Source organism: Mobula hypostoma, chromosome 28 (genome assembly GCF_963921235.1).
Source record: "Mobula hypostoma chromosome 28, sMobHyp1.1, whole genome shotgun sequence".
Classification (NCBI taxonomy): domain Eukaryota; kingdom Metazoa; phylum Chordata; class Chondrichthyes; order Myliobatiformes; family Myliobatidae; genus Mobula; species Mobula hypostoma.
The window spans coordinates 33,521,583-33,546,740 of NC_086124.1; the positions used below are offsets into that span (position 1 = coordinate 33,521,583).

Consider the following 25,158-nt stretch of genomic DNA (forward strand, 5'->3'; position numbering starts at 1 on the left):
TTGGAGTTTTGTGTGTAGTTTTGGTCACCTACCTACGGGAAAGATATCAATAGGATCGAAAAAGTGCAGAGAAAGTTTACAAGGATGTTGCCAGGACTTGAGAACCCTCGTTATGGGGGAGGTTGAATAGGTTAGAACTTTATCCTCAGAGTGTAGAAGACCGAGAGGAGGTTTGATAGAGGTGTACACAATTTTGAGGGATAGACATGGTAAATGCAAGCAGGCTTTTTCCACTGAGGTTGGGTGGGACTCAAATTAGAGTTTAAGGGTGAAAGGTGAAATGTTTAAGGGGAACATGCAGAGAGACTTCTTTACTCAAGAGGGTGAAGGTAGTGTGAGTGAGTGGTGGATGCGGGATCGAGTTCAGTATCTAAAATACTGCGAGTTTGGGAGGGTATGGTGGATTCAGGTGGGATTAACCAGTATAACAGTTTCGTATGGACTCGGTGGGCCATGTTCTGTGTTTCTATGACTCTCACAGAGGGAAAGGACTGGATAAATAAACTGATTTATTGACCTTCTATCTGTTCTGAGAGAAGGGGCCCAAAACTGTACTTATTCAAATGGCTGTTAAACACTGCCAATGCGACTGGCATGACCAGTGGCTGCTTGTTCCAGACAAGAACCACCCTCTGCGTGAAGAAGCTGCCCCTGACATCCCTAAAATTAAACCTCTGCCCTCTTGTTTTTACCACTCCCTTACCGGGAAAAGATTGTGCTTTCACCCCGTTGGTGCCCTTCAATCTTATATATGTGTGTCAGGTATGGGACCCGTGGGCAATCTCTGTCCATCTCGGTCCTGGGGCTCTCTCAGTCCCACGGACACTCTATGTCCTTCTTGCAGTCATGGTCACTCTTTGTCCGTTCCTCTCAGCATCACAGATGCTCTCTGTCCGTCTCGAACCCTTGGGCACTCTCTCAATCCCACGGTCGCTCTCTGGTTACGCTCAGTGATATGCAGGCAATGGAAGTGAAAGTTCAGCATGGGAAGAGCCCACAGATGTGGCTGAGCGGACTCTCTGGACAGTGTCGGATGAGGAAAGGGTGCAGTCTCCTGAGCGCTGAGGAGTGACCATTGGGTTTTCCCTCGTCTCCACAGGGGCCAGACAGGATAGTGCGGCATTCCCTCCCTGCTTGGCTCCAATCCCACAGTTTCCTGAAGAGGGGCTGTGCTAACCATGGTCTCGGAACCTCCCATGACGAGGGCTGCGTTGGTATTCAGGGTGGCTCTGCATGCAGGTCTGCAGCCGGATGAGACATTCCTCAGCACAGCTGGCAGACACCAGCTCTTCTTCTCTATCCATCGCCCTCTCCTTTCTCTATTTTTTCTTCTCTCTCTCACTCTCTCTCCCTCCCCAGGCAGACACCAGCTCCTATTCACAAGGAAATCTGCAGATGCTGGAATTTCAAGCAACACACATAAAAGTTGCTGGTGAACGTAGCAGGCCAGGCAGCATCTCTAGGAAGAGGTAGAGTCGATGTTTTGGGCCGAGACCCTTCGTCAGGACTAACTGAAGGAAGAGCTAGTAAGCTCCCATTCTCTCACTCTCACCTCTCTCTCTCCCACTGCCCCTCCAACAGGCAGACGCAAGCTCTCCTCTCTCCCCCATTCTCCACCAGACAGCAGCTCCCCTTCTCCCTCTGTCAACTTCACCTTACTCACTCCGCCTCTCCCCTCACCCTCTCTCTCCCCAAGATGCAGACTCCAGTGTTCCCTCAACCTTTCTCCCTCTCTCTCATTCTCCTTACAGGAAGGGCAGTGAGGAGGGAGCCCTGCGCTGTGAGGAGGGGTGGTCAGGAGTGAGCGCTTCACTGTGGGACGGACAGTGAGGAGAGAGCACCGCACTGAGGCAGGGATGTTGAGGATGGTGCTGTGCTGTGGGGAGGGAACACCACACAGGAGGGAGGATCGATCAGGAGGGAGTGCCGTGCTGGTGGAGGGGGGTGAGGAGGGAGTGCCGTGCTGGTGGAGGGGGTGAGGAGGGAGGGCGGTGCTGGTGGAGGGGGGTGAGGAGGGAGTGCCGTGCTGGTGGAGGGGGGTGAGGAGGGAGTGCCGTGCTGGTGGAGGGGGGTGAGGAGGGAGTGCCGTGCTGGTGGAGGAGGGGGTGAGGAGGGAGTGCCGTGCTGGTGGAGGAGGTGAGGAGGGAGGGCGGTGCTGGTGGAGGGGCGGTGAGGAGGGAGTGCCGTGCTGGTGGAGGGGGGTGAGGAGGGAGTGCCGTGCTGGTGGAGGAGGGTGAGGAGGGAGTGCCGTGCTGGTGGAGGGGGGTGAGGAGGGAAGGCGGTGCTGGTGGAGGGGGGGTGAGGAGGGAGGGCCGTGCTGGTGGAGGGGGTGAGGAGGGAGGGCGGTGCTGGTGGAGGGGTGAGGAGGGAGTGCCGTGCTGGTGGAGGGGCGGTGAGGAGGGAGTGCCGTGCTGGTGGAGGGGGATGAGGAGGGAAGGCGGTGCTGGTGGAGGGGGGGTGAGGAGGGAGTGCCGTGCTGGTGGAGGGATGAGGAGGGAGGGCCGTGCTGGTGGAGGGAGTGAGGAGGGAGTGCCGTGCTGGTGGAGGGGGTGAGGAGGGAAGGCGGTGCTGGTGGAGGGGGGTGAGGAGGGAGTGCCGTGCTGGTGGAGGGGGGTGAGGAGGGAGTGCCGTGCTGGTGGAGGGGGTGAGGAGGGAGGGCGGTGCTGGTGGAGGGTGGTGAGGAGGGAGTGCCGTGCTGGTGGAGGGGGGTGAGGAGGGAGTGCCGTGCTGGTGGAGGGGGGTGAGGAGGGAGTGCCGTGCTGGTGGAGGAGCGGGTGAGGAGGGAGTGCCGTGCTGGTGGAGGGGGTGAGGAGGGAGGGCGGTGCTGGTGGAGGGGCGGTGAGGAGGGAGTGCCGTGCTGGTGGAGGGGGGTGAGGAGGGAGTGCCGTGCTGGTGGAGGAGGGTGAGGAGGGAGTGCCGTGCTGGTGGAGGGGGGTGAGGAGGGAAGGCGGTGCTGGTGGAGGGGGGGTGAGGAGGGAGGGCCGTGCTGGTGGAGGGGGTGAGGAGGGAGGGCGGTGCTGGTGGAGGGGTGAGGAGGGAGTGCCGTGCTGGTGGGGGGGCGGTGAGGAGGGAGTGCCGTGCTGGTGGAGGGGGGTGAGGAGGGAAGGCGGTGCTGGTGGAGGGGGGGTGAGGAGGGAGTGCCGTGCTGGTGGAGGGATGAGGAGGGAGGGCCGTGCTGGTGGAGGGAGTGAGGAGGGAGTGCCGTGCTGGTGGAGGGGGTGAGGAGGGAAGGCGGTGCTGGTGGAGGGGGGTGAGGAGGGAGTGCCGTGCTGGTGGAGGAGGGGGTGAGGAGGGAGTGCCGTGCTGGTGGAGGGGGTGAGGAGGGAGGGCAGTGCTGGTGGAGGGGCGGTGAGGAGGGAGTGCCGTGCTGGTGGAGGGGGGTGAGGAGGGAGTGCCGTGCTGGTGGAGGAGGGTGAGGAGGGAGTGCCGTGCTGGTGGAGGGGGGTGAGGAGGGAAGGCGGTGCTGGTGGAGGGGGGGTGAGGAGGGAGGGCCGTGCTGGTGGAAGGGGTGAGGAGGGAGGGCGGTGCTGGTGGAGGGGTGAGGAGGGAGTGCCGTGCTGGTGGAGGGGGGTGAGGAGGGAAGGCGGTGCTGGTGGAGGGGGGGTGAGGAGGGAGTGCCGTGCTGGTGGAGGGATGAGGAGGGAGGGCCGTGCTGGTGGAGGGAGTGAGGAGGGAGTGCCGTGCTGGTGGAGGGGGTGAGGAGGGAAGGCGGTGCTGGTGGAGGGGGATGAGGAGGGAGGGCCATGCTGGTGGAGGGATGAGGATGGAGTGCCGTGCTGGTGGAGGGGTGAGGAGGGAGTGCTGTTCTGGTGGAGGGGTGAGGAGGGAGTGCCATGCTGGTGGAGGTGGGTGAGGAGGGAGTGCCAAGCTGGTGGAGGTGGGTGAGGAGGGAGTGCCGTGCTGGTGGAGGGGTGAGGAGGGAAGGCGTGCTGGTGGAGGGGGTGAGGAGGGAGGGGCATGCTGGTAGAGGGATGAGGAGGGAGTGCCGTGCTGGAGGAGGGGGTGAGGAGGAAGTGCCGTGCTGGTGGGGGGGGGGGTGAGGAGGGAAGGCGGTGCTGGAGGAGGGGGTGAGGAGGGAAGGCGGTGCTGGTGGAGGGGTGAGGAGGGAGTGCCATGCTGGTGGAGGTGGGTGAGGAGGGAGTGCCATGCTGGTGGAGGTCGGTGAGGAGGGAGTGCCGTGCTGGTGGAGGGGTGAGGAGGGAAGGCGTGCTGGAGGAGGGGGTGAGGAGGGAAGGCGGTGCTGGTGGAGGGGTGAGGAGGGAGTGCCATGCTGGTGGAGGTGGGTGAGGAGGGAGTGCCATGCTGGTGGAGGTCGGTGAGGAGGGAGTGCCGTGCTGGTGGAGGGGTGAGGAGGGAAGGCGTGCTGGTGGAGGGGCATGCTGGTGGAGGGATGAGGAGGGATTGCCGTGCTGGTGGAGGGGGGGTGAGGCGGGAGTGCTGTTCTGGTGGAGGGGTGAGGAGGGAAGGCAGTGCTGGTGGAGGGGGTGAGGAGGGAGTGCCGTGCTGGTGGAGGAGGGGGTGAGGAGGGAGTGCCGTGCTGGTGGAGGGGGTGAGGAGGGAGGGCAGTGCTGGTGGAGGGGCGGTGAGGAGGGAGTGCCGTGCTGGTGGAGGGGGGTGAGGAGGGAGTGCCGTGCTGGTGGAGGAGGGTGAGGAGGGAGTGCCGTGCTGGTGGAGGGGGGTGAGGAGGGAAGGCGGTGCTGGTGGAGGGGGGGTGAGGAGGGAGGGCCGTGCTGGTGGAAGGGGTGAGGAGGGAGGGCGGTGCTGGTGGAGGGGTGAGGAGGGAGTGCCGTGCTGGTGGAGGGGGGTGAGGAGGGAAGGCGGTGCTGGTGGAGGGGGGGTGAGGAGGGAGTGCCGTGCTGGTGGAGGGATGAGGAGGGAGGGCCGTGCTGGTGGAGGGAGTGAGGAGGGAGTGCCGTGCTGGTGGAGGGGGTGAGGAGGGAAGGCGGTGCTGGTGGAGGGGGATGAGGAGGGAGGGCCATGCTGGTGGAGGGATGAGGATGGAGTGCCGTGCTGGTGGAGGGGTGAGGAGGGAGTGCTGTTCTGGTGGAGGGGTGAGGAGGGAGTGCCATGCTGGTGGAGGTGGGTGAGGAGGGAGTGCCAAGCTGGTGGAGGTGGGTGAGGAGGGAGTGCCGTGCTGGTGGAGGGGTGAGGAGGGAAGGCGTGCTGGTGGAGGGGGTGAGGAGGGAGGGGCATGCTGGTAGAGGGATGAGGAGGGAGTGCCGTGCTGGAGGAGGGGGTGAGGAGGAAGTGCCGTGCTGGTGGGGGGGGGGGGTGAGGAGGGAAGGCGGTGCTGGAGGAGGGGGTGAGGAGGGAAGGCGGTGCTGGTGGAGGGGTGAGGAGGGAGTGCCATGCTGGTGGAGGTGGGTGAGGAGGGAGTGCCATGCTGGTGGAGGTCGGTGAGGAGGGAGTGCCGTGCTGGTGGAGGGGTGAGGAGGGAAGGCGTGCTGGTGGAGGGGCATGCTGGTGGAGGGATGAGGAGGGATTGCCGTGCTGGTGGAGGGGGGGTGAGGAGGGAGTGCTGTTCTGGTGGAGGGGTGAGGAGGGAAGGCAGTGCTGGTGGAGGGGGTGAGGAGGGAGTGCCGTGCTGGAGGACGGGGTGAGGAGGGAGTGCCATGCTGGTGGAGGGGGGTGAGGAGGGAGTGCCGTGCTGGTGGAGGGGTGAGGAGGGAGGGCCATGCTGGTGGAGGGGGGTGAGGAGGGAGTGCCGTGCTGGTGGAGGGATGAGGAGGGATTGCCGTTCTGGTGGAGGGGGGGTGAGGAGGGAGTGCTGTTCTGGTGGAGGGGTGAGGAGGGAAGGCAGTGCTGGTGGAGGGGGTGAGGAGGGAGTGCTGTGCTGGAGGAGGGGGTGAGGAGGGAGTGCCGTGCTGGTGGAGGGGGGTGAGGAGGGAGTGCGGTGCTGGAGGAGGGGGTGAGGAGGGAGTGCCGTGCTGGAGGAGGGGGTGAGGAGGGAGTGCCGTGCTGGTGGAGGGGGGTGAGGAGGGAGGGCCATGCTGGTGGAGGTGGGTGAGGAGGGAGTGCCTTGCTGGTGGAGGGGGGTGAGGAGGGAGTGCTGTTCTGGTGGAGGGGTGAGGAGGGAAGGCAGTGCTGGTGGAGGGGGTGAGGAGGGAGTGCTGTGCTGGAGGAGGGGGTGAGGAGGGAGTGCCGTGCTGGTGGAGGGGGGTGAGGAGGGAGTGCGGTGCTGGAGGAGGGGGTGAGGAGGGAGTGCCGTGCTGGTGGAGGGGGGTGAGGAGGGAGGGCCATGCTGGTGGAGGGGGTGAGGAGGGAGTGCCGTGCTGGTGGAGGTGGGTGAGGAGGGAGTGCCGTGCTGGAGGAGGGGGTGAGGATGGAGTGCCATGCTGGTGGAGGGGGGTCAGGAGGGAGGGCCGTGCTGGTGGAGGGGTGAGGAGGGAGTGCCGTGCAGGTGGAGGGGGGTGAGGAGGGAGGGCAGTGCTGGTGGAGGGGGTGAGGAGGGAGGGCCGTGCTGGTGGAGGGGTGAGGAGGGAGTGCCGTGCTGGTGGAGGGGGGTGAGGAGGGAAGGCGGTGCTGGTGGAGGGGGGGTGAGGAGGGAAGGCGGTGCTGGTGGAGGGGGTGAGGAGGGAAGGTGGTGCTTGTGGAGGGGGGTGAGGAGGGAAGGCGATGCTGGTAGAGGGAGGTGAGGAGGGAGTGCCACGATGTGGGAGGTGTAGTGAGGAGGGAGTGCCGTGCTGGTGGAGGGGGGGTGAGGAGGGAGTGCTGTTCTGGTGGAGGGGGGTGAGGAGGGAGGGCGGTGCTGGTGGAGGGGGGGTGAGGAGGGAAGGCGGTGCTGGTGGAGGGGGTGAGGAGGGAGTGCCGTGCTAGTGGAGGGGGGGGTGAGGAGGGAGTGCGGTGCTGGTGGAGGGGGGGTGAGGAGGGAAGGCGTTTCTGGTGGAGGGATGAGGAGGGAGTGCCGTGCTGGTGGAGGAGGGGGTGAGGAGGGAGTGCTGTTCTGGTGGAGGGGGGTGAGGAGGGAGGGCGGTGCTGGTGGAGGGGGGGTGAGGAGGGAGTGCCATGCTGGTGGAGGTGGGTGAGGAGGGAGTGCCGTGCTGGTGGAGGGGTGAGGAGGGAAGGCGTGCTGGTGGAGGGGGTGAGGAGGGAGGGCCATGCTGGTGGAGGGATGAGGAGGGAGTGCCGTGCTGGAGGAGGCTGTGAGGAGGGAGGGCCATGCTGGTGGAGGGGGTGAGGAGGAAGTGCCGTGCTGGTGGGGGGGGGTGAGGAGGGAAGGCGGTGCTGGTAGAGGGGGGGTGAGGAGGGAAGGCCGTGCTGGTGGAGGGAGGTGAGGAGGGAGTGCGGTGCTGGTGGAGGGGTGAGGAGGGAAGGCGTGCTGGTGGAGGGGGTGAGGAGGGAGGTCCATGCTGGTGGAGGGATGAGGAGGGAGTGCCGTGCTGGAGGAGGGGGTGAGGAGGGAGGGCCATGCTGGTGGAGGGGGTGAGGAGGAAGTGCCGTGCTGGTGGGGGTGGGTGAGGAGGGAAGGCGGTGCTGGTAGAGGGGGGGTGAGGAGGGAAGGCCGTGCTGGTGGAGGGAGGTGAGGAGGGAGTGCGGTGCTGGTGGAGGGGGGGTGAGGAAGGAGTGCCGCAATGTGGGAGGTGTAGTGAGGAGGGAGTGCGGTGCTGGTGCAGGGGGTGAGGATGGAGTGCCATGCTGGTGGAGGTGGGTGAGGAGGGAGTGCCGTGCTGGAGGAGGGGGTGAGGATGGAGTGCCATGCTGGTGGAGGGGGGTGAGGAGGGAGGGCCGTGCTGGTGGAGGGGTGAGGAGGGAGTGCCGTGCTGGTGGAGGGGGGTGAGGAGGGAGGGCAGTGCTGGTGGAGGGGGTGAGGAGGGAGGGCCGTGCTGGTGGAGGGGTGAGGAGGGAGTGCCGTGCTGGTGGAGGGGGGTGAGGAGGGAAGGCGGTGCTGGTGGAGGGGGGGTGAGGAGGGAAGGCGGTGCTGGTGGAGGGGGTGAGGAGGGAAGGTGGTGCTTGTGGAGGGGGGTGAGGAGGGAAGGCGATGCTGGTAGAGGGAGGTGAGGAGGGAGTGCCACGATGTGGGAGGTGTAGTGAGGAGGGAGTGCCGTGCTGGTGGAGGGGGGGTGAGGAGGGAGTGCTGTTCTGGTGGAGGGGGGTGAGGAGGGAGGGCGGTGCTGGTGGAGGGGGGGTGAGGAGGGAAGGCGGTGCTGGTGGAGGGGGTGAGGAGGGAGTGCCGTGCTAGTGGAGGGGGGGGTGAGGAGGGAGTGCGGTGCTGGTGGAGGGGGGGTGAGGAGGGAAGGCTTTTCTGGTGGAGGGATGAGGAGGGAGTGCCGTGCTGGTGGAGGAGGGGGTGAGGAGGGAGTGCTGTTCTGGTGGAGGGGGGTGAGGAGGGAGGGCGGTGCTGGTGGAGGGGGGGTGAGGAGGGAGTGCCATGCTGGTGGAGGTGGGTGAGGAGGGAGTGCCGTGCTGGTGGAAGGGTGAGGAGGGAAGGCGTGCTGGTGGAGGGGGTGAGGAGGGAGGGCCATGCTGGTGGAGGGATGAGGAGGGAGTGCCGTGCTGGTGGGGGGGGTGAGGAGGGAAGGCGGTGCTGGTAGAGGGGGGGTGAGGAGGGAAGGCCGTGCTGGTGGAGGGAGGTGAGGAGGGAGTGCGGTGCTGGTGGAGGGGTGAGGAGGGAAGGCGTGCTGGTGGAGGGGGTGAGGAGGGAGGTCCATGCTGGTGGAGGGATGAGGAGGGAGTGCCGTGCTGGAGGAGGGGGTGAGGAGGGAGGGCCATGCTGGTGGAGGGGGTGAGGAGGAAGTGCCGTGCTGGTGGGGGGGGGTGAGGAGGGAAGGCGGTGCTGGTAGAGGGGGGGTGAGGAGGGAAGGCCGTGCTGGTGGAGGGAGGTGAGGAGGGAGTGCGGTGCTGGTGGAGGGGTGAGGAGGGAAGGCGTGCTGGTGGAGGGGGTGAGGAGGGAGGTCCATGCTGGTGGAGGGATGAGGAGGGAGTGCCGTGCTGGAGGAGGGGGTGAGGAGGGAGGGCCATGCTGGTGGAGGGGGTGAGGAGGAAGTGCCGTGCTGGTGGGGGGGGGTGAGGAGGGAGTGCCGTGCTGGTGGGGGGGGGGTGAGGAGGGAAGGCGGTGCTGGTGGAGGGGGTGAGGAGGGAAGGCGGTGCTGGTGGAGGGGGGGTGAGGAGGGAAGGCGGTGCTGGTGGAGGGGGGGTGAGGAGGGAAGGCGGTGCTGGTGGAGGGGGTGATGAGGGAGGGCCGTGCTAGTGGAGGGGGGTGAGGAGGGAGTGCTGTTCTGGTGGAGGGGGGTGAGGAGGGAGGGCGGTGCTGGTGGAGGGGGTTGAGGAGGGAAGGCGGTGCTGGTGGAGGGGGTGAGGAGGGAGGGCCGTGCTGGTGGAGGGGGGGTGAGGAGGGATTGCGGTGTTGGTGGAGGGGGTTGAGGAAGGAGTGCGGTGCTGGTGGAGGGGGGGTGAGGAGGGAGTGCGGTGCTGATGGGGGGGGTGAGGAGGGAGTGCGGTGCTGGTGGAGGGGGTGAGGAGGGAGTGCTGTTCTGGTGGAGGGGTGAGGAGGGAGTGCCGCGACGTAGGAGGTGTAGTGAGGAGGAAGTGCTGTTCTGGTGGAGGGGGTGAGGAGGGAGTGCTGTGCTGGTGGAGGTGGGGTGAGAAGGGAGGGCCGTGCTGGTGGAGGGGGGTGAGGAGGGAAGCCGGTGCTGGTGGAGGGGGGTGAGGAGGGAAGGCGGTGCTGGTGGAGGGATGAGGAGGGAGTGCTGTTCTGGTGGAGGGGGGTGAGGAGGGAGTGCCGCGATGTGGGAGCTGTAGTGAGGAGGGAGTGCGGTGCTGGTGGAGGCGGGTGAGGAGGGAGGGCCGTGCTGGTGGAGGGGGGGTGAGGAGGGAGTGCGGTGCTGGTGGAGGGATGAGGAGGGAGTGCTGTTCTGGTGGAGGGGGGTGAGGAGGGAGTGCCGCAATGTGGGAGGTGTAGTGAGGAGGGAGTGCTGTTCTGGTGGAGGGGTGAGGAGGGAGTGCCGTGCTGGTGGAGGGGGGGTGAGGAGGGAAGGCGGTGCTGGTGGAGGGGTGAGGAGGGAGTGCTGTTCTGGTGGAGGGGGTGAGGAGGGAGTGCCATGCTGGTGGAGAGGGGTGAGGAGGGAGGGCGGTGCTGGTGGAGGGGGTGAGGAGGGAGGGCCGTGCTGGTGGAGGCGGGGGTGAGGAGGGAGTGCCGCGATGTGGGAGGTGTAGTGAGGAGGGAGAGCTGTTCTGGTGGAGGGGTGAGGAGGGAGGGCCGTGCTGGTGGAGGGGGTGAGGAGGGAGGGCCGTGCTGGTGGAGGCGGGGGTGAGGAGGGAGTGCCGCGACGTGGGAGGTGTAGTGAGGAGGGAGAGCTGTTCTGGTGGAGGGGTGAGGAGGGAGTGCCGCGATGTGGGCGGTGTAGTGAGGAGGGAACGCGACACCGTGTGAAGAACGATGAAGTAGAATTACTGTACAGATTGAGGGCACTGAGGGAAACTCCCGGGACCAAGATGGGTGTTGATCTTCTGCAGAATCATGCTGGGGAAATGCCCCCCGTGTTGTGATTCTTCCCCCCACCCAAAGAACAGATTAGTACTGTAAGCTGCTTATATCCAATTCCCTGTTAAACCCCCCATCATCCCTTTCAGCATTATTCCTTAATTCAGTCTGTGAACAACAGCGAGAGAATCCAAATTCCCCTCAGGGTCCTGCACAATCTTTGTCGAGCAAAGCTTATTAGTGGAGATTCAAACAGAATAATTGCCCTGTCCCAGGGGCGGGGAAGAGTCCTTGCTATGACACTTTGTTGGAGAGGCTCCACAGAAGGTTCACAAGAATGATTCTCAGAATGAAAGGGTTAATGTATGAGGAGCGATTGATGCCTCTGTGCCTGTACTCGCTGGAGTTTCAAAGAATGAGGAGAGATTACATTGAAACCTGTCAAATATTGAAAAGGCCTCGACAGAGTGGATGTGGAGGGAATGTTTCCTATCGTGGGGCAGTCTTGGTCCAGAGGGCACTTCCTCCGAATAGAGGGACATCCATTTAGAATGGAGATGAGGAGGAATTTCTTTAGCCAGAGGTGGTGGCTCTGTGGAATTCGCAGCAACAGACGACTGTGGAGGCCAAGTATATTTAAAGCAGAGGTTGATAGGTTTTTGATTATCAAAGGTTACAGGGAGAAGGCAGGAGAAAGGGGATGAGGGGATAATAAATTAGCTGTGATGGAATGGCGGAGCAGAGTTGATGAGCTGAACAGCCAAATTTGCTCCTGTCTTATGCTTATTTTCCCTCTCCCCCTATCTCCCCTGACCCATTCCTCCTGGCTCCTCCATTCTCTCCTTGCACACTCACTCTTTCAGAGTATTTATTTCTTGTACTTCCAGGCACTGTTCAGCCCTCAAAAGGTTGGCCTTTGCTGGTCACACGAACACAGTGAAATGCGTCGTTTGTGTCGAGGGCCAGCACAGTGTGGGGTCCGTGTTGGCGGCAGCTCGCTAACGTCGCCACGCTGCCGGCACCGACATAGAACGCCAACTCGCCAGCTCGCCAACCCGAACCCGTCCTGTATGTCTTTGGACCGTGGGAGGAAGGTGGAGCACCCAGAGTAACGGGGAGAGCCTGCAGACTCCTTATAGACAGCGTATTGAACCTGGGTCACTGGTGCTGTAACAGTGCTACACTAACAACATGCTGCCTTCGCCTCTATGGCAGGTCCAAAAGCAATTCCCTCCCCACAGTTATTTATCCCTCTCTCTCCTTCTGGCCTCCCCCCGGACTCTCCCACCACCTGGGGCTGGTGGGACAGGGAGACAGCATGTGCTGTGGGAGTCACTGCAGCATTTATCAGTCTTGATTCATTGCCCCAGCTCTAGTCAGCTCATTACAAAAGGGACGGGTTGCACCCGAACCCGAGGGGGACCGTTATTCTCGCAGGCAGGTTTGTTAGAACTGTGGGGGATGATTTAAACTAATTTGCCAGAGGTATGGGAACCAAAATGAAGGGACTCAGGATAGGGCGGATGGTGAAAAAGCAAAGATAGCATGCAGTCAGACTGCCAGCAAGGGCTGGCAGATGATAGGACAAAATTGCAGCCAGCAGGGTGAGTATCAGTGCATTAGGGATGCAGAATCAAAAAGGATAGCAAATACAGTACTCAAAGTGTTATATCTCAATGCACAGAGTGTAAAAAATAAAGTAGATGATCTTGTTGCACTATTACAGATGGTCAGGTATGGTGTGGCCATCACTGAATTGTGGTTAAAGGATGGTTGTAGTTGGGAGCTCAATGGCCAAGGTTACATGTTGTATCAGAGGGATAGGAAAGTAGGCAGACGGGGTGGTGTGGTTCTGCTGGTAGAGACTGGCCTCAAATCAGTAGAAAGATTTGATGTAGGATTGGAAGATATTAAATCCTTGTGGGTTGAGTTAAGAGACTGCAAGGGTGAAAGGACCCCATTGTCAATTATATACAAGCCTCTCAACAGTAGCTGGGACGTGGGCCACAGATTACAATAACAAATAGAAAAGGCATGTCAAAAGAGCATTGTTATGATAGTCATGGGAGATTTTAACATGCAGGTGGATTGGGAAAATCAGGTTAGAAATGGATCTCAAGGGAGTGAGTTTGTCGAATGCCTACGGAATGACTTTTTAGAGCAGCTTGTCGTTGAGCTACTAGGGGATCAGCTAGACTGGATTTGGGTGTTATGTAATGAACCGGAGGCAATTAGGGAGCTTAAGGTAAAAGAGCCTTCAGGAGCCAGTGATCGCAATATGATTGAGTTCAACTTGAAATCTGACAGGGAGAAAGTAAAGTCTGATGTAGAAGGAGATGTTGGTAGGGATGACAGCGGAGCAGTAATGGCGTGGGTTTCTGGGACAAATGAGGAAGGTGAAGGATAGATGTATTCCAAAAACAAATAAATACTCAAATGGCAAAATAGTACAATCGTGGCCGACAAGGAAAGTCAAAGCTAATATAAAAACAAAAGAGAGGACATACAACAAAACAAAAATTAGTGGGAAGGTAGAGAATTGGGAAGTTTTTAAAAACCTACAGAGAGCAACTAAAAGAATCATTAGAAGGAGAAAGATGAAATATGAAAGCAGGCTATCAAACAATATCAACGTGGATTGTAAAAGCTTTGTCAAGTATGTAAAAAGTAAAAGAGAGATGAGAGTGAGTATAAGACTACTAGAAAATGAGGCTGGAGAAATAATGATGGGGGATAAGGAGATGGTAGACGAACTAAATGAGTATTTTGCATCACTGTGGAAGACACTAGCAGTGTGCCAGGTATTGAAGGGTGTGAGGGAAGAGAAATGAATGCAGTTACTATTACAAGGGAGAAGGTGCTCAAAAAAGCTGTAAGACCCAAGGGTACTTAGATCACCTGGACCAGATGAACTGCACCTTACGGTTCTGAAAGCGGTAATGGTAGAGATTATGGAGGCATTAGTAATGATCTTTCAAGAATCATTGGACTCTGGCATGGTACCAAAGGACTGGAAAATTGCAAATGTCACTCCACTCTTAAAGGAGGGAGATAGCAGAAAGGAAATTATAGACCAGTTAGCCTGACCTCAGTGGTTGGGAAGATGTTGGAGTCAATTGTTAAGGATGAGGTTATGGAGTAATTGGTGACACAGGGCAGAGTCAACCTGCTGGTTGACTAGCACATTGCTAGTGTCTTCCACAGTGAAGACTGATGCAAAATACTCAATTAGTTTGCCTACCATATCCTTGTCCCCCATTATTATTTCTCCAGCCTCATCTTCTAGTGGTCTTTAGGGAAAATCTTGCCTGATGAATGTATTAGAATTCTTTGAAGAGAATGCAAGTAGGATAGATAAAGGGGATTTAGTGGATGTTGTATATCTGGATTCTAAGAAGCCCTTTGACAAAGTGCCACAAATGAGACTGCTTACCAGTTAAGAGCCCATGCTACTACTGGCATGGTTAGATTGGTAGGAGGCAGCGAGTGGGAATAAAAGGATCCTTGTCTGGTAGACTGCCAGTGACTAGTGGTGTTCTGCAGGGGTCGGTGTTGGGACCGCTTCTTTTTATGCTGTATATTAATGATTTATATGATAGAATAGACGGCTTTGTTGCCAAGTTTGCAGATGACATGAAGATTGGTGGAGGGACAGGTCGTGTTGACAGGTAGGCTGCAGTAGAACTTAGACAGATCAGGAGAATGGGCTAGAAAATGACAAACAAAATACAATGTTGGAAAATACATGGTCATGCACTTGGTAGTAGAAATAAAAGTGCAGTCTATTTTCTAAACGGGGAAAACATCCAGAATTATGAGATGCAAAGGGACTTGCGCAGAACATCCAACCTGTGGAGGCTAGGTTGTTGGGTGTATTTAAGGCAGAGATTGATAGGCTCTCGATTGGACGTGGCATCTAAAGTTACAGGGAGAAGGCTGAGGAATGGGGTTGAAAAAGGAATAAAGGATCAACCATGATTGAATGGTGGAGAAGACTCGATGGGCCAAATGGCCTAATTCTGCTCCTATGTCTTATGGTCTTATAGGTAGGATATCGAACACAGAATACAGGGTTAATGGCAGGATTCTTAGCAGGATCTTGGGGTCCACGGGCATGTACCCCTCAAAGATACCATGCAAGTTGATAGGGTGGTTAAGAACGTGTGTGGTTTTCATTAGTTGAGAGGGGAGGTATTTAAAGGGGACCCAAGGGTCAACTTCTTCACTCAGAGGGTGGTGATTGTACGGAACGAGCTGCCAGAGGAAGTAGCTGAGGCAGGAACATTTACAATGTTTAGAATCAGAGTCAGGTTTAAATCACTGGCAGACAGTATTGTGCCAAAGTCTTAGGCTCGTATTGTATACATAACTAGGGTGCCAAAGACATTTGCACGGTACTGTGCATGTCAACATGGAGCAGAGAGCGAGTTTGTGAATCAGAATCAGACTTGGGTTTGATAACACTGGCATATGTTGTGAAATTTGTTAACTTACTAGCAGTGACGAATATAGAAAAAACAAGCAAATCATTTACAGTAGGTATATATGTATATTAAATAGATTAAAAATGGTATAGAAACATAAATAACTAAAAATAAAGTGAGGAAGTGTTCATGGCTTCAATGTCCATTTAGGAATTGTGTGGCAGAGGTTCCTGAATTGCTGAGTGTGTGCCTTCAGGCTCCTGTACCTCCTTCCTGACGGTAACAATGAGAGGAGGGCACGTCCTGGGTGATGGGGGTCCTTAATAATCTTGCGGGTGCAAAGGGTGTTGTGAATGGTGAAGGTGGAGTGCCACGGGAGGGGTGTGATGTGGGTGGCAGACAATGAGTGCCGGGGCAGGGGGAGATGCGGGTCCAGACTCACCCCTGTCCTGAGACACCAGGCAGGGTCATTTGATTACAAATAACTGGTTTATTGATCATTACCAAATGTCTCTCTGATGCTTCCCACTTTCCCTGCCCCCTTCCCACTCTCAGTCCACAATAGAGACCCGTATCAGAAACAGGTTTATCATCACTCACACGTCATGAAACTTGTTTTTTCTTTGAGGCAGTAGTCTAGTGCAATACATAAATATACTACAGTACTGTGTAAAAGTCATATATATACGTATATATATGTGCTGAAGACTTTTGCACAGTACTGTATATGAAGTTCGTTGCTTTGTGATGGCAGTACATTGCAATACATAATAAAAACTACGTTACAGTAAGAATATTTATAAAAAATAAAATAAAAACAGCTGGAGAAAAAAATATTGAGTAGTGTTCGTGGGATTATTATCTGTTCGAAAATGTGATGGTGGAGGCAAATAAGCTGTTCCAGAAAAGTTGTGTGTGCCTTCAGTCTCCTCCTCCAGGATGGTGAAAATGGGAAGAGAACGTGGCCTGGGTGATGTGGGTCCTGAATGATGAACGGCTGAGGTATCACCTTCTGAAGGTGTCCTGGATGCTGGGAGTCTAGAGCCCATGATGGAGCTGGCTGAGTTTACAGCTTTCTGAGGCTCATTTTGTTCCTGTGCATGCCCCCCTCCCCACTTCAAAACCCGAGGGTGATGCAACCAGTCAGAATGTTCTCCGAGATAAATCCCGTAGAAATCTGTCAGTGTCTTCGGTACTATACCAATTCTCCTCAAACTCCCAATGAAATATAGTCCATAGATCCCTCAAAGTTGACGGTGGTCAGGAAGATGTATGGTGTGTTGGTGGTCGAGGTGGTGTGTGTGTGTGGTGTGTTCGTGGCCCGGGAGGTGTGTGTGTGTGTGTGTGTGTGCGTGTGTGTTCATGGGGCCCGGGAGGTGTGTGTGTGTCTGTGTGTTGGTGGCCTGGGAGGGGTGTGTGTGTGTGTGTGTGTGTGTGTGTGTGTGTGTGTGTGTGTGTGTGTGGTGAGTTGGTGGCCCGGGAGGTGAGTATGTGTTCATGGCCCGGGAGGTGTGGGTGTGATGTGTGTGGGTGTGATGTGTGTGTGTGTGTGTGTGTGTGTGTGTGTGTGTGTGTGTGTGTGTTCATGGCCCGGGAGGTGTGTGTGTGTGTGTGTGTGTGCGTTCATGGCCCGGGAGGTGTGTGTGTGTGTGTGTGTGTGCGTGTGTGTGCATGTGTGTTCATGGGGCCCGGGAGGTGTGTGTGTGTCTGTGTGTTGGTGGCCCGGGAGGGGTGGGTGTGTGTGTGTGTGTTCATGGTCCGGGAGGTGTGTGTGTGTGTGTGTGTGCGCGTGTGTGTGCATGTGTGTTCATGGGGCCCGGGAGGTGTGTGTGTGTATGGTGAGTTGGTGGCCCGGGAGGTGAGTATGTGTTCATGGCCCGGGAGGTGTGGGTGTGATGTGTGTGTGTGTGTGTGTGTGTGTGTGTGGGGTGAATTGGTGGCCCGGGAGGTGAGTGGTGTGCTGGTGGCTGAGAAACTAGAGGGGAGCAGAATCCAACAGGATCTCAGAGACGAGGAAGGGCACAGGGGCTGGAATGTGTCACAGAAATGGGGAGGGGTGCAGGGTCCTGATGGGGGTCTCAGAGATGGGGAGGGGTGTAGGGTCCCTTTGGGGTCACTGAGATGGGGAGGGGTGTAGGGCCCCGGCGGGGTCACAGTGAGGGAGAGGGGTGTAGCATCCTGGTGAGATCAAAGAACTGGGAGGTGTGCAGGATCCCAGTAGGGTCACAGAGAAAGACAAGGTGTGCAGGGTCCCAGTAGGGTCACAGAGAAAGACAAGGTGTGCAGGATCCCAGTAGGGTCACAGAGAAAGACAAGGTGTGCAGGGTCCCAGTAGGGTCACAGAGAAAGACAAGGTGTGCAGGGTCCCAGTAGGGTCACAGAGAAAGACAAGGTGTGCAGGGTCCCAGTAGGGTCACAGAGAAAGACAAGGTGTGCAGGGTCCCAGTAGGGTCACAGAGAAAGACAAGGTGTGCAGGGTCCCTGTAGGAAATGTCTCTTATTATCTGCTACACCTCTTTGTACCTTTGCTCCAAAGAGAAAAGCCCTAACTCACTCAATCTCTCCTTGTAAGACACGCTCTCTACTCCAGGCAGTAACACCAGCACCTTGTTCTCCACCCATTGCCCCACGTTCTGGTGGGTGGGTCTGAGGGTTACCACGTCAAGTGCATGCTCACCCTTCAGCTCAGGATACTGAGCCAAAAACCCATCACCCCTCAACCCTCCCCCTCATCAAAACTCATCACCATGCAACCCTCCCCCTCACCAAAACCCATCACCCCCCAACCCTCCCCTTCACCAAAACCCATCACCCCTCAACCCTCCCCTTCACCAAAACCCATCACCCCTCAACCCTACCCCTCACCAAAACCCATCACCACTCAACCCTCCCCCTCATCAAAACCCATCGCCCCCCAACCCTACCCCTCACCAAAACCCATCACCACTCAACCCTCCCCCTCATCAAAACTCATCACCATGCAACCCTCCCCCTCACCAAAACCCATCACCCCCCAACCCTCCCCCTCACCAAAACCCATCACCCCTCAACCCTACCCCTCACCAAAACCCATCACCACTCAACCCTCCCCCTCATCAAAACCCATCGCCCCTCAACCCTACCCCTCACCAAAACCCATCACCCCTCACCCCTCCCCTTCACCAAAACCCATCACCCCTCAACCCTCCCCTCACCAAAACCCATCACCCCTCAACCCTCCCCCTCATCAAAACCCATCACCATGCAACCCTCCCCCTCACCAAAACCCATCACCCCTCAACCCTCCCCCTCATCAAAACCCATCACCATGCAACCCTCCCCCTCACCAAAACCCATCACCCCCCAACCCTCCCCTTCACCAAAACCCATCACCCCTCAACCCTACCCCTCACCAAAACCCATCACCCCTCAACCCCACCCCCTCACCAAAACCCATCACCATGCAACCCTCCCCCTCACCAAAACCCATCACCCCTCAACCCCACCCCCTCATCAAAACCCATCACCATGCAACCCTCCCCCTCACCAAAACCCATCACCCCTCAACCCTCCCCCTCATCAAAACCCATCACCCCCCAACCCTCCCCTCACCAAAACCCATCACCCCTCAACCCTCCCCTCACCAAAACCCATCACCCCTCAACCCTCCCCCTCACCAAAACCCATCACCCCCCAACCCTCCCCTCACCAAAACCCATCACCCCTCAACCCTACCCCTCACCAAAACCCATCACCCCTCAACCCTCCCCCTCACCAAAACCCATCACCCCCCAACCCTCCCCTTCACCAAAAGTCATCACCCCACAACCCTCCCCTCACCAAAACCCATCACCCCTCAACCCTCCCCCTCACCAAAACCCATCACCCCCCAACCCTCCCCTTCACCAAAAGTCATCACCCCACAACCCTCCCCTCACCAAAACCCATCACCCCTCAACCCTCCCCCTCACCAAAACCCATCACCCCCCAACCCTCCCCTCACCAAAACCCATCACCCCTCAACCCTCCCCCTCACCAAAACCCATCACCCCCCAACCCTCCCCTTCACCAAAAGTCATCACCCCACAACCCTCCCCCTCATCAAAACTCATCACACCTTAACCCTCCCCTCACCAAAACCCATCACCCCTCAAACCTCCCCCTCACCAAAACTCATCACCCCTCAACCCTCCCCCTCATCAAAACCCATCGCCCCTCAACCCTACCCCTCACCAAAACCCATCACCCCTCAACCCTCCCCCTCACCAAAACCCATCACCCCTCAACCCTCCCCTTCACCAAAACTCATCACCCCACAACCCTCCACCTCACCAAAACCCATCGCACCTCAACCCTCCCCCTCATCAAAACCCATCGCCCCTCAACCCTACCCCTCACCAAAACCCATCACCCCTCAACCCTCCCCTTCACCAAAACTCATCACCCCACAACCCTCCACCTCACCAAAACCCATCGCACCTCAACCCTCCCCCTCACCAAAACTCATCGCCCTCAACCCTCACCCTAACCCATCACCCCTCAACCCTCCCCTCACCAAAACCCATCACCCCTCAATCCTCTCCCTCATCAAAACCCATCGCCCCTCAACCCTCCCCATCACCAAAACCCGTCACCCCTCAACCCTCCCCCTCACCAAAACTCATCACCCCTCAACTCTCCCCCTCATCAAAACCCATCAGCCCTCAACCCTCCCCCTCACCAAAACCCATCTCCCCTCAATCCTCCCCCTCACCAAAACTCATCACCCACTCAACCCTCCCCCTCACCAAAACCCATCTCCCCTCAACCGTCCCCCTCACCAAAACCCATTATCCCTCAACCCACCCCTCACCAAAACTCATCACCCCTCAACCCCCCCACCAAAACCCATCGCCCCTCAACCCTCCCCCTCACCAAAACCCATTGCCCCTCAACCCTCCCCCTCACCAAAACCCATCTCCCCTCAACCGTCCCCCTCACCAAAACCCATTATCCCTCAACCCACCCCTCACCAAAACTCATCACCCCTCAACCCTCCCCCTCACCAAAACCCATTGCCCCTCAACACTCCCCCTCACCAAAACCCATTGCCCCTCAACACTCCCCCTCACCAAAACTCATCACCCACTCAACCCTCCCCCTCACCAAAACCCATCGCCCTCAACCCTCACCCTAACCCATCACCCCTCAACCCACCCCACACCAAAACCCATCACCCCTCAACCCTCTCCCTCACCAAAACCCGTCACCCCTCAACCCTCCCCCTCACCAAAACACATTGCCCCTCAACACTCCCCCTCACCAAAACCCATCCCCTCACCAAAACTCATCACCCACTCAACCCTCCCCCTCACCAAAACCCATCGCCCTCAACCCTCACCCTAACCCATCACCCCTCAACCCTCCCCTCACCAAAACCCATCACCTCTCAACCCTCCCCCTCATCAAAACCCATCGCCCCTCAACCCTCCCCCTCACCAAAACTCGTCACCCCTCAACCGTCCCCCTCACCAAAACCCATCACCCCTCAACCCACCCCTCACCAAAACTCATCACCCCTCAAGCCCCCCCACCAAAACGCATCACCCCTCAACCCTCCCCCTCACCAAAACCCATTGCCCCTCAACCCTCCCCCTCACCAAAACCCATCGCCCACAGCCCTCACCCATCGCCCTCAACCCTCACCCTCACCCTAACCCATCACCCCTCAACCCTCCCCCTCACCAAAACTCATCACCCACTCAACCCTCCCCCTCACCAAAACCCATCACCCCTCAACCCTCCCCCTCACCAAAACTCATCACCCCTCAAACCCCCTCACCAAAACACATTGCCCCTCAACCCTCCCCCTCACCCATCGCCCCTCAACCCTACCCCCTCACCAAAACCCATCACCCCTGAACCCTACCCCCTCACCAAAACCCATCGCCCCTCAGCCCTTCCCCTCACCAAAACCCATCGCCCTCAACCCTCACACTCACCAAAACCCATCGCCCCTCAGACCTTCCCCTCACCAAAACCCATTGCCCTCAACCCTCACACTCACCAAAACCCATTGCCCCTCAGCCCTATCCCCTCACCAAAACCCATCACCATCAACCCTCCCCCACACCAAAACCCATCACCCCTCAACCCTCCTCTCACCAAAACTCATCACCCCTCAACCCCCCTTCATCAAAACCCATCGCCCCTCAACCCTCCCCCTCACCCTAACCCATTGCCCCTCAACCCTCCTCCTCACCAAAACCCATTGCCTCTCAACCCTACCCCCTCTCCAAAACTCATCACCCCTCAACCCTCCCCCTCACCAAAACCCATCACCCCTCAACCCTACCTCCTCACCAAAACCCATTGTCCCTCAGCCTTCCCCCTCACCAAAACCCATCACCCTCAACCCTCACCCTCACCAAAATCCATCGCCCTCAACCTGCACCCTCACCCTCACCAAAACCCATTGCCTCTCAACCCTATCCCGTCACCAAAACCCATTGCCCCTCAACCCTCCCCTTACCAAAACCCATCGCCCCTCAATCCTCCCCCTCACCAAAACCCATCGCCCTCAACCCTCACCCTCACCAAAATCCATCGCCCTCAACCCGCACCCTCACCCTCACCAAAACCCATCGCCCCTCAACCCTCCCCCTTACCAAAACCCATCGCCCCTCAACCCTCCCCCTCACCAAAACCCATCACCCCTCAACCCTCCCCCTCATCGAAACCCATCACCCCTCAACCCTCCCCTCTCACCAAAACCCATCACCCCTCAACCCTCTCCCTCACCAAAACCCATCGCCCTTCTACCCTCCCCCTCACCAAAACCCATCGCCCCTCAACCCTCCCCCTCACCAAAACCCATCACCCCTCAACCCTCCCCCTCATCGAAACCCATCACCCCTCAACCCTCCCCTCTCACCAAAACCCATCACCCCTCAACCCTCTCCCTCACCAAAACCCGTCGCCCTTCTACCCTCCCCCTCACCAAAACCCATCGCCCCTCAACCCTCCCCCTCACCAAAACCCATCACCCCTTAACCCTCCCCCTCACCAAAACCTATCGCCCCTCAACCCTCCCCCTCACCAAAACCCATCGCCCCTCAACCCTCCCCCTCACCAAAACCCATCACCCCTTAACCCTCCCCCTCACCAAAACCCATCACCCCCAACCCTCCTCCTCACCAAAACCCATCGCCCCTCAACCCTCCCCCTCACCAAAACCCATCACCCCTTAACCCGCCCCCTCACCAAAACCTATCGCCCCTCAACCCTCCCCCTCACCAAAACCCATCACCCCTCAACTTTCCCCCTCATCGAAACCCATCACCCCTCAACCCTCCCCCTCATCAAAACCCATCGCCCCTCAACCCTCACCAAAACCCATCACCCCTCAACCCTCACCAAAACCCATTGCCCGTCAACCCTCACCAAAACCCATCACCCCCAACCCTCCTCCTCACCAAAACCCATCGCCCCTCAACCCTCCCCCCTCACCAAAACCCATCGTCCCTCGACCCTCACCAAACCATCACCCTTCAACCCTCACAAAAACCCATCACCCCTCAACCCTCACCAAAACCCATCGCCCCTGAACCCTCACCAAAACCCATCGCCCCTCAACCCTCTCCCTCACCAAAACCCATCGTCCCTCAACCCTCACCAAACCATCACCCTTCAACCCTCACAAAAACCCATCACCCTTCAATCCTCACCAAAACCCATCGCCCCTGAACCCTCACCAAAACCCATCGCCCCTCAACCCTCTCCCTCACCAAAACCCATCGCCCCTCAACCCTCCCCCTCACCAAAACCCATCGTCCCTCAACCTGCCTCACCAAGGTATTGAGGAAGCATTCTGATTGGTTGCATCGCTGTATGATATTGGGTTGGGGGGGGACGTGGGAGAACTGCACAGGATCAGAAAAAGCTGCAGAAAGTTGTAAATTCAACCAGCTCCACCATGGGCACCAGCCTCCCAGCATTGAGGAGTCCTTCAGTAAGTGATGCCTCAGAAAGGCAATGTCCATCATTAAGGACCCCCATCACCCAGGACGTGCCCTCTTCTCATTACTACCATCGAGGAGGAGGTACAGGAGCCTGAAGGCACACACTCAACGATTCAGGAACAGCTTCTGTCCCTCTGCCATCCGATTTCTGAATAGACAATGAACTCATGAACACAATCTCACTACTCTTCCCTCTCTTTTTGCACTAGTTATCTGAATTTTTATATATATGCTTACAGTAATTTATAGTTGGTATTGCAATGTATTGCTGCTGCAAATCAACAAATTGACAATATATGCCAGCTGTATTAAACTTGATTCTGAACTGAAAACCTCTCAATCCCAGTCAGTAATTTTGCCTCTGCACTGTACCACTGCTGCAAAACAACACACTTCACGTCATATAAGCCAGCAATGATAAAGCTTTCAGATTCCAAACCAATCCGCAACAGTACATAGCACCCCTCTTCTCTCCCAGTCACCCCACACGGCACTCCATCATCCCCACACCAGGGCTCTTTGCCCCCTCCCACCCGCACTCGCTTTCTTTTCGTTCCTCTGATCTCCTTGCTGGTGAACGTATATCTCTGTCTTTTTCTCCTTTCTCTCTCTCTCCATCCCTCCTTTCTCTCACTGCCTCTCATCGTCTTTTCCCAGTATCCCTCTCATTCCCCCCCACTAACCTTTCTCTCCCCTCCCCTCTTCTCCTATCTCCCTCTCTCTGATCTGTCCCAGCTATATCTCCCCCCTCCTTCCTTTCTCTCTCACTGCCTCTCCTTGTCTCCTTCACCAGGTATACATCCCCTCCATCTCTGTCTCATTTTTTCAAATATCCCTCCCCTCTCTCTCCCACTGCCTCCCGTTGTCTCCTTTCAGGTATACACCCACCCCGCCATCTCTGTCTCGTTTTTTTCAAATATCCCTCCCCTCTCCCTCATCACTCCCTCCCTCCTTTGCACCTTTCTCTGTTGTCTGCGTGCGCTCTCTCACCCTCCCTCTTTCCCTGTCACCCTGCATGTCTCTTTCTCTCTCTCTGTTCTCCTCCATCTTTCCCTTCTCCTCCTCTCACCCTGTCCGTCTGTGTCTTTCTCTTTCTGTTCCCCTCCATCTTTTCCTTCTCCTCTCTCACCCTGTCTGTCTCTCTCTGTCTCCCTCCATCTTTTCATCCTCTCACCCTCTGTCTCTCTCTCTCTCTATCCAGCTCTCCCTTTCTCAGGTACCTCTCTCAGGTATTGCTATCTCTCTCTTTCCCCCTCCATCTTTCTCCCCCCCCCCCATCTCCTCATCAGCCACCCCTCCCTCTGTCTCCCTCTCCATCTCCCCTCTTCCTGGTGCCCCCTCCCTCACACAGACACAGACAGACGCGGCTCCCCTACCTGAGACAGCACCTTGTTTTGTCCGTCAGCTTTCTCCATGACACACATATTGCATCCCATCGCGAGGGAGAGGTGTGGGGGCTGCCTTGCGGGGAGGGTGGGGGTGAGGGAGGGGGGAATCAGTGCCCGAGGGTCTGGTCCCGCCGAACAGCATCAAAGGAGCGGTCAGACCCTCTCGACGTCCCACCTTCCGATGCCCGATTCGCAGGTGTCGCCGACCGGGGGACACGGGGGCCGGAATGTCATCCTGACCCCCCTCCCTCCCACCCCCTGCCAGCCCCTTCAGCGGTGAACGTCGGCCCGGGACACTGAGACCCCCGTGGGGGTCGCCTCACGGCCACCCATCACCGTGTAACCAGCCGCTCACTCGTTCACTCGCTCACACTGGACGCCGCAGTACAGCGAGCGAACGGCTCGCAATGAAAGGCGCCTTATGCATATTCATGAGACGTGATTGAATATTCATCGGCTGGTGGGAGGGGTGGGGATGTGTGTACTGGGAGGGTGGGGGGAGGCTGGGGAAAGGGCGCCCCTGTGTGGGCAGCCGCAGAGTTGCAAGAGCGGAGTAGAGTCACGATCACGGACAAGAGGGAGGAAGGGAGGGAGAGGGGGATGTGGAGGTAGGATGGAGGAGGGGGAGAGGGGGAAGAGGGAGGGAGGGGGAGGGGAGGGAGGATGGAGGAGGGGGAGGGGAGAGGGAGAGAAGGGGAGGGGGAGAGGGAGAGAAGGGGGAGGAAAGGGGAAAGGGGAGGGGGAAGGGGAGGGGGAATGGGGGGAGGGGGAGAGAGGACGAGGGAGAGGGAGGATGGAGGAGAGAGGGAGAGGAGGGGGGAGAGGTGGAGAGGGAAGGGGAGGCGGGAGAGAGAGGGGGAGGGAGGGGCAGAGAGGGGAGGGAGACGGAGGGAGGGGGAAGGGGAGGGGACGGGGAGAGGGAGGGGGAAGGGGAGTGGAGGGGTGGG

The 25,158-nt window shown here is 58.2% G+C and overlaps 1 protein-coding gene across 1 annotated transcript in view; it reads right to left on the reverse strand.

Moving 5' to 3' along the window:
* Nucleotides 1-24,600, reverse strand: part of LOC134338888 (PDZ domain-containing protein 4-like) — a 111,462-nt gene extending 86,862 nt beyond the window's left edge. The window contains exon 1 of the mRNA XM_063035052.1: nt 24,200-24,600. Within this exon, the coding sequence (XP_062891122.1) occupies nt 24,200-24,259 (60 nt within the window). The 5' untranslated portion in view covers nt 24,260-24,600. The remainder of the gene's footprint in view (nt 1-24,199) is intronic.
* Nucleotides 24,601-25,158: the final 558 nt, after the last annotated feature.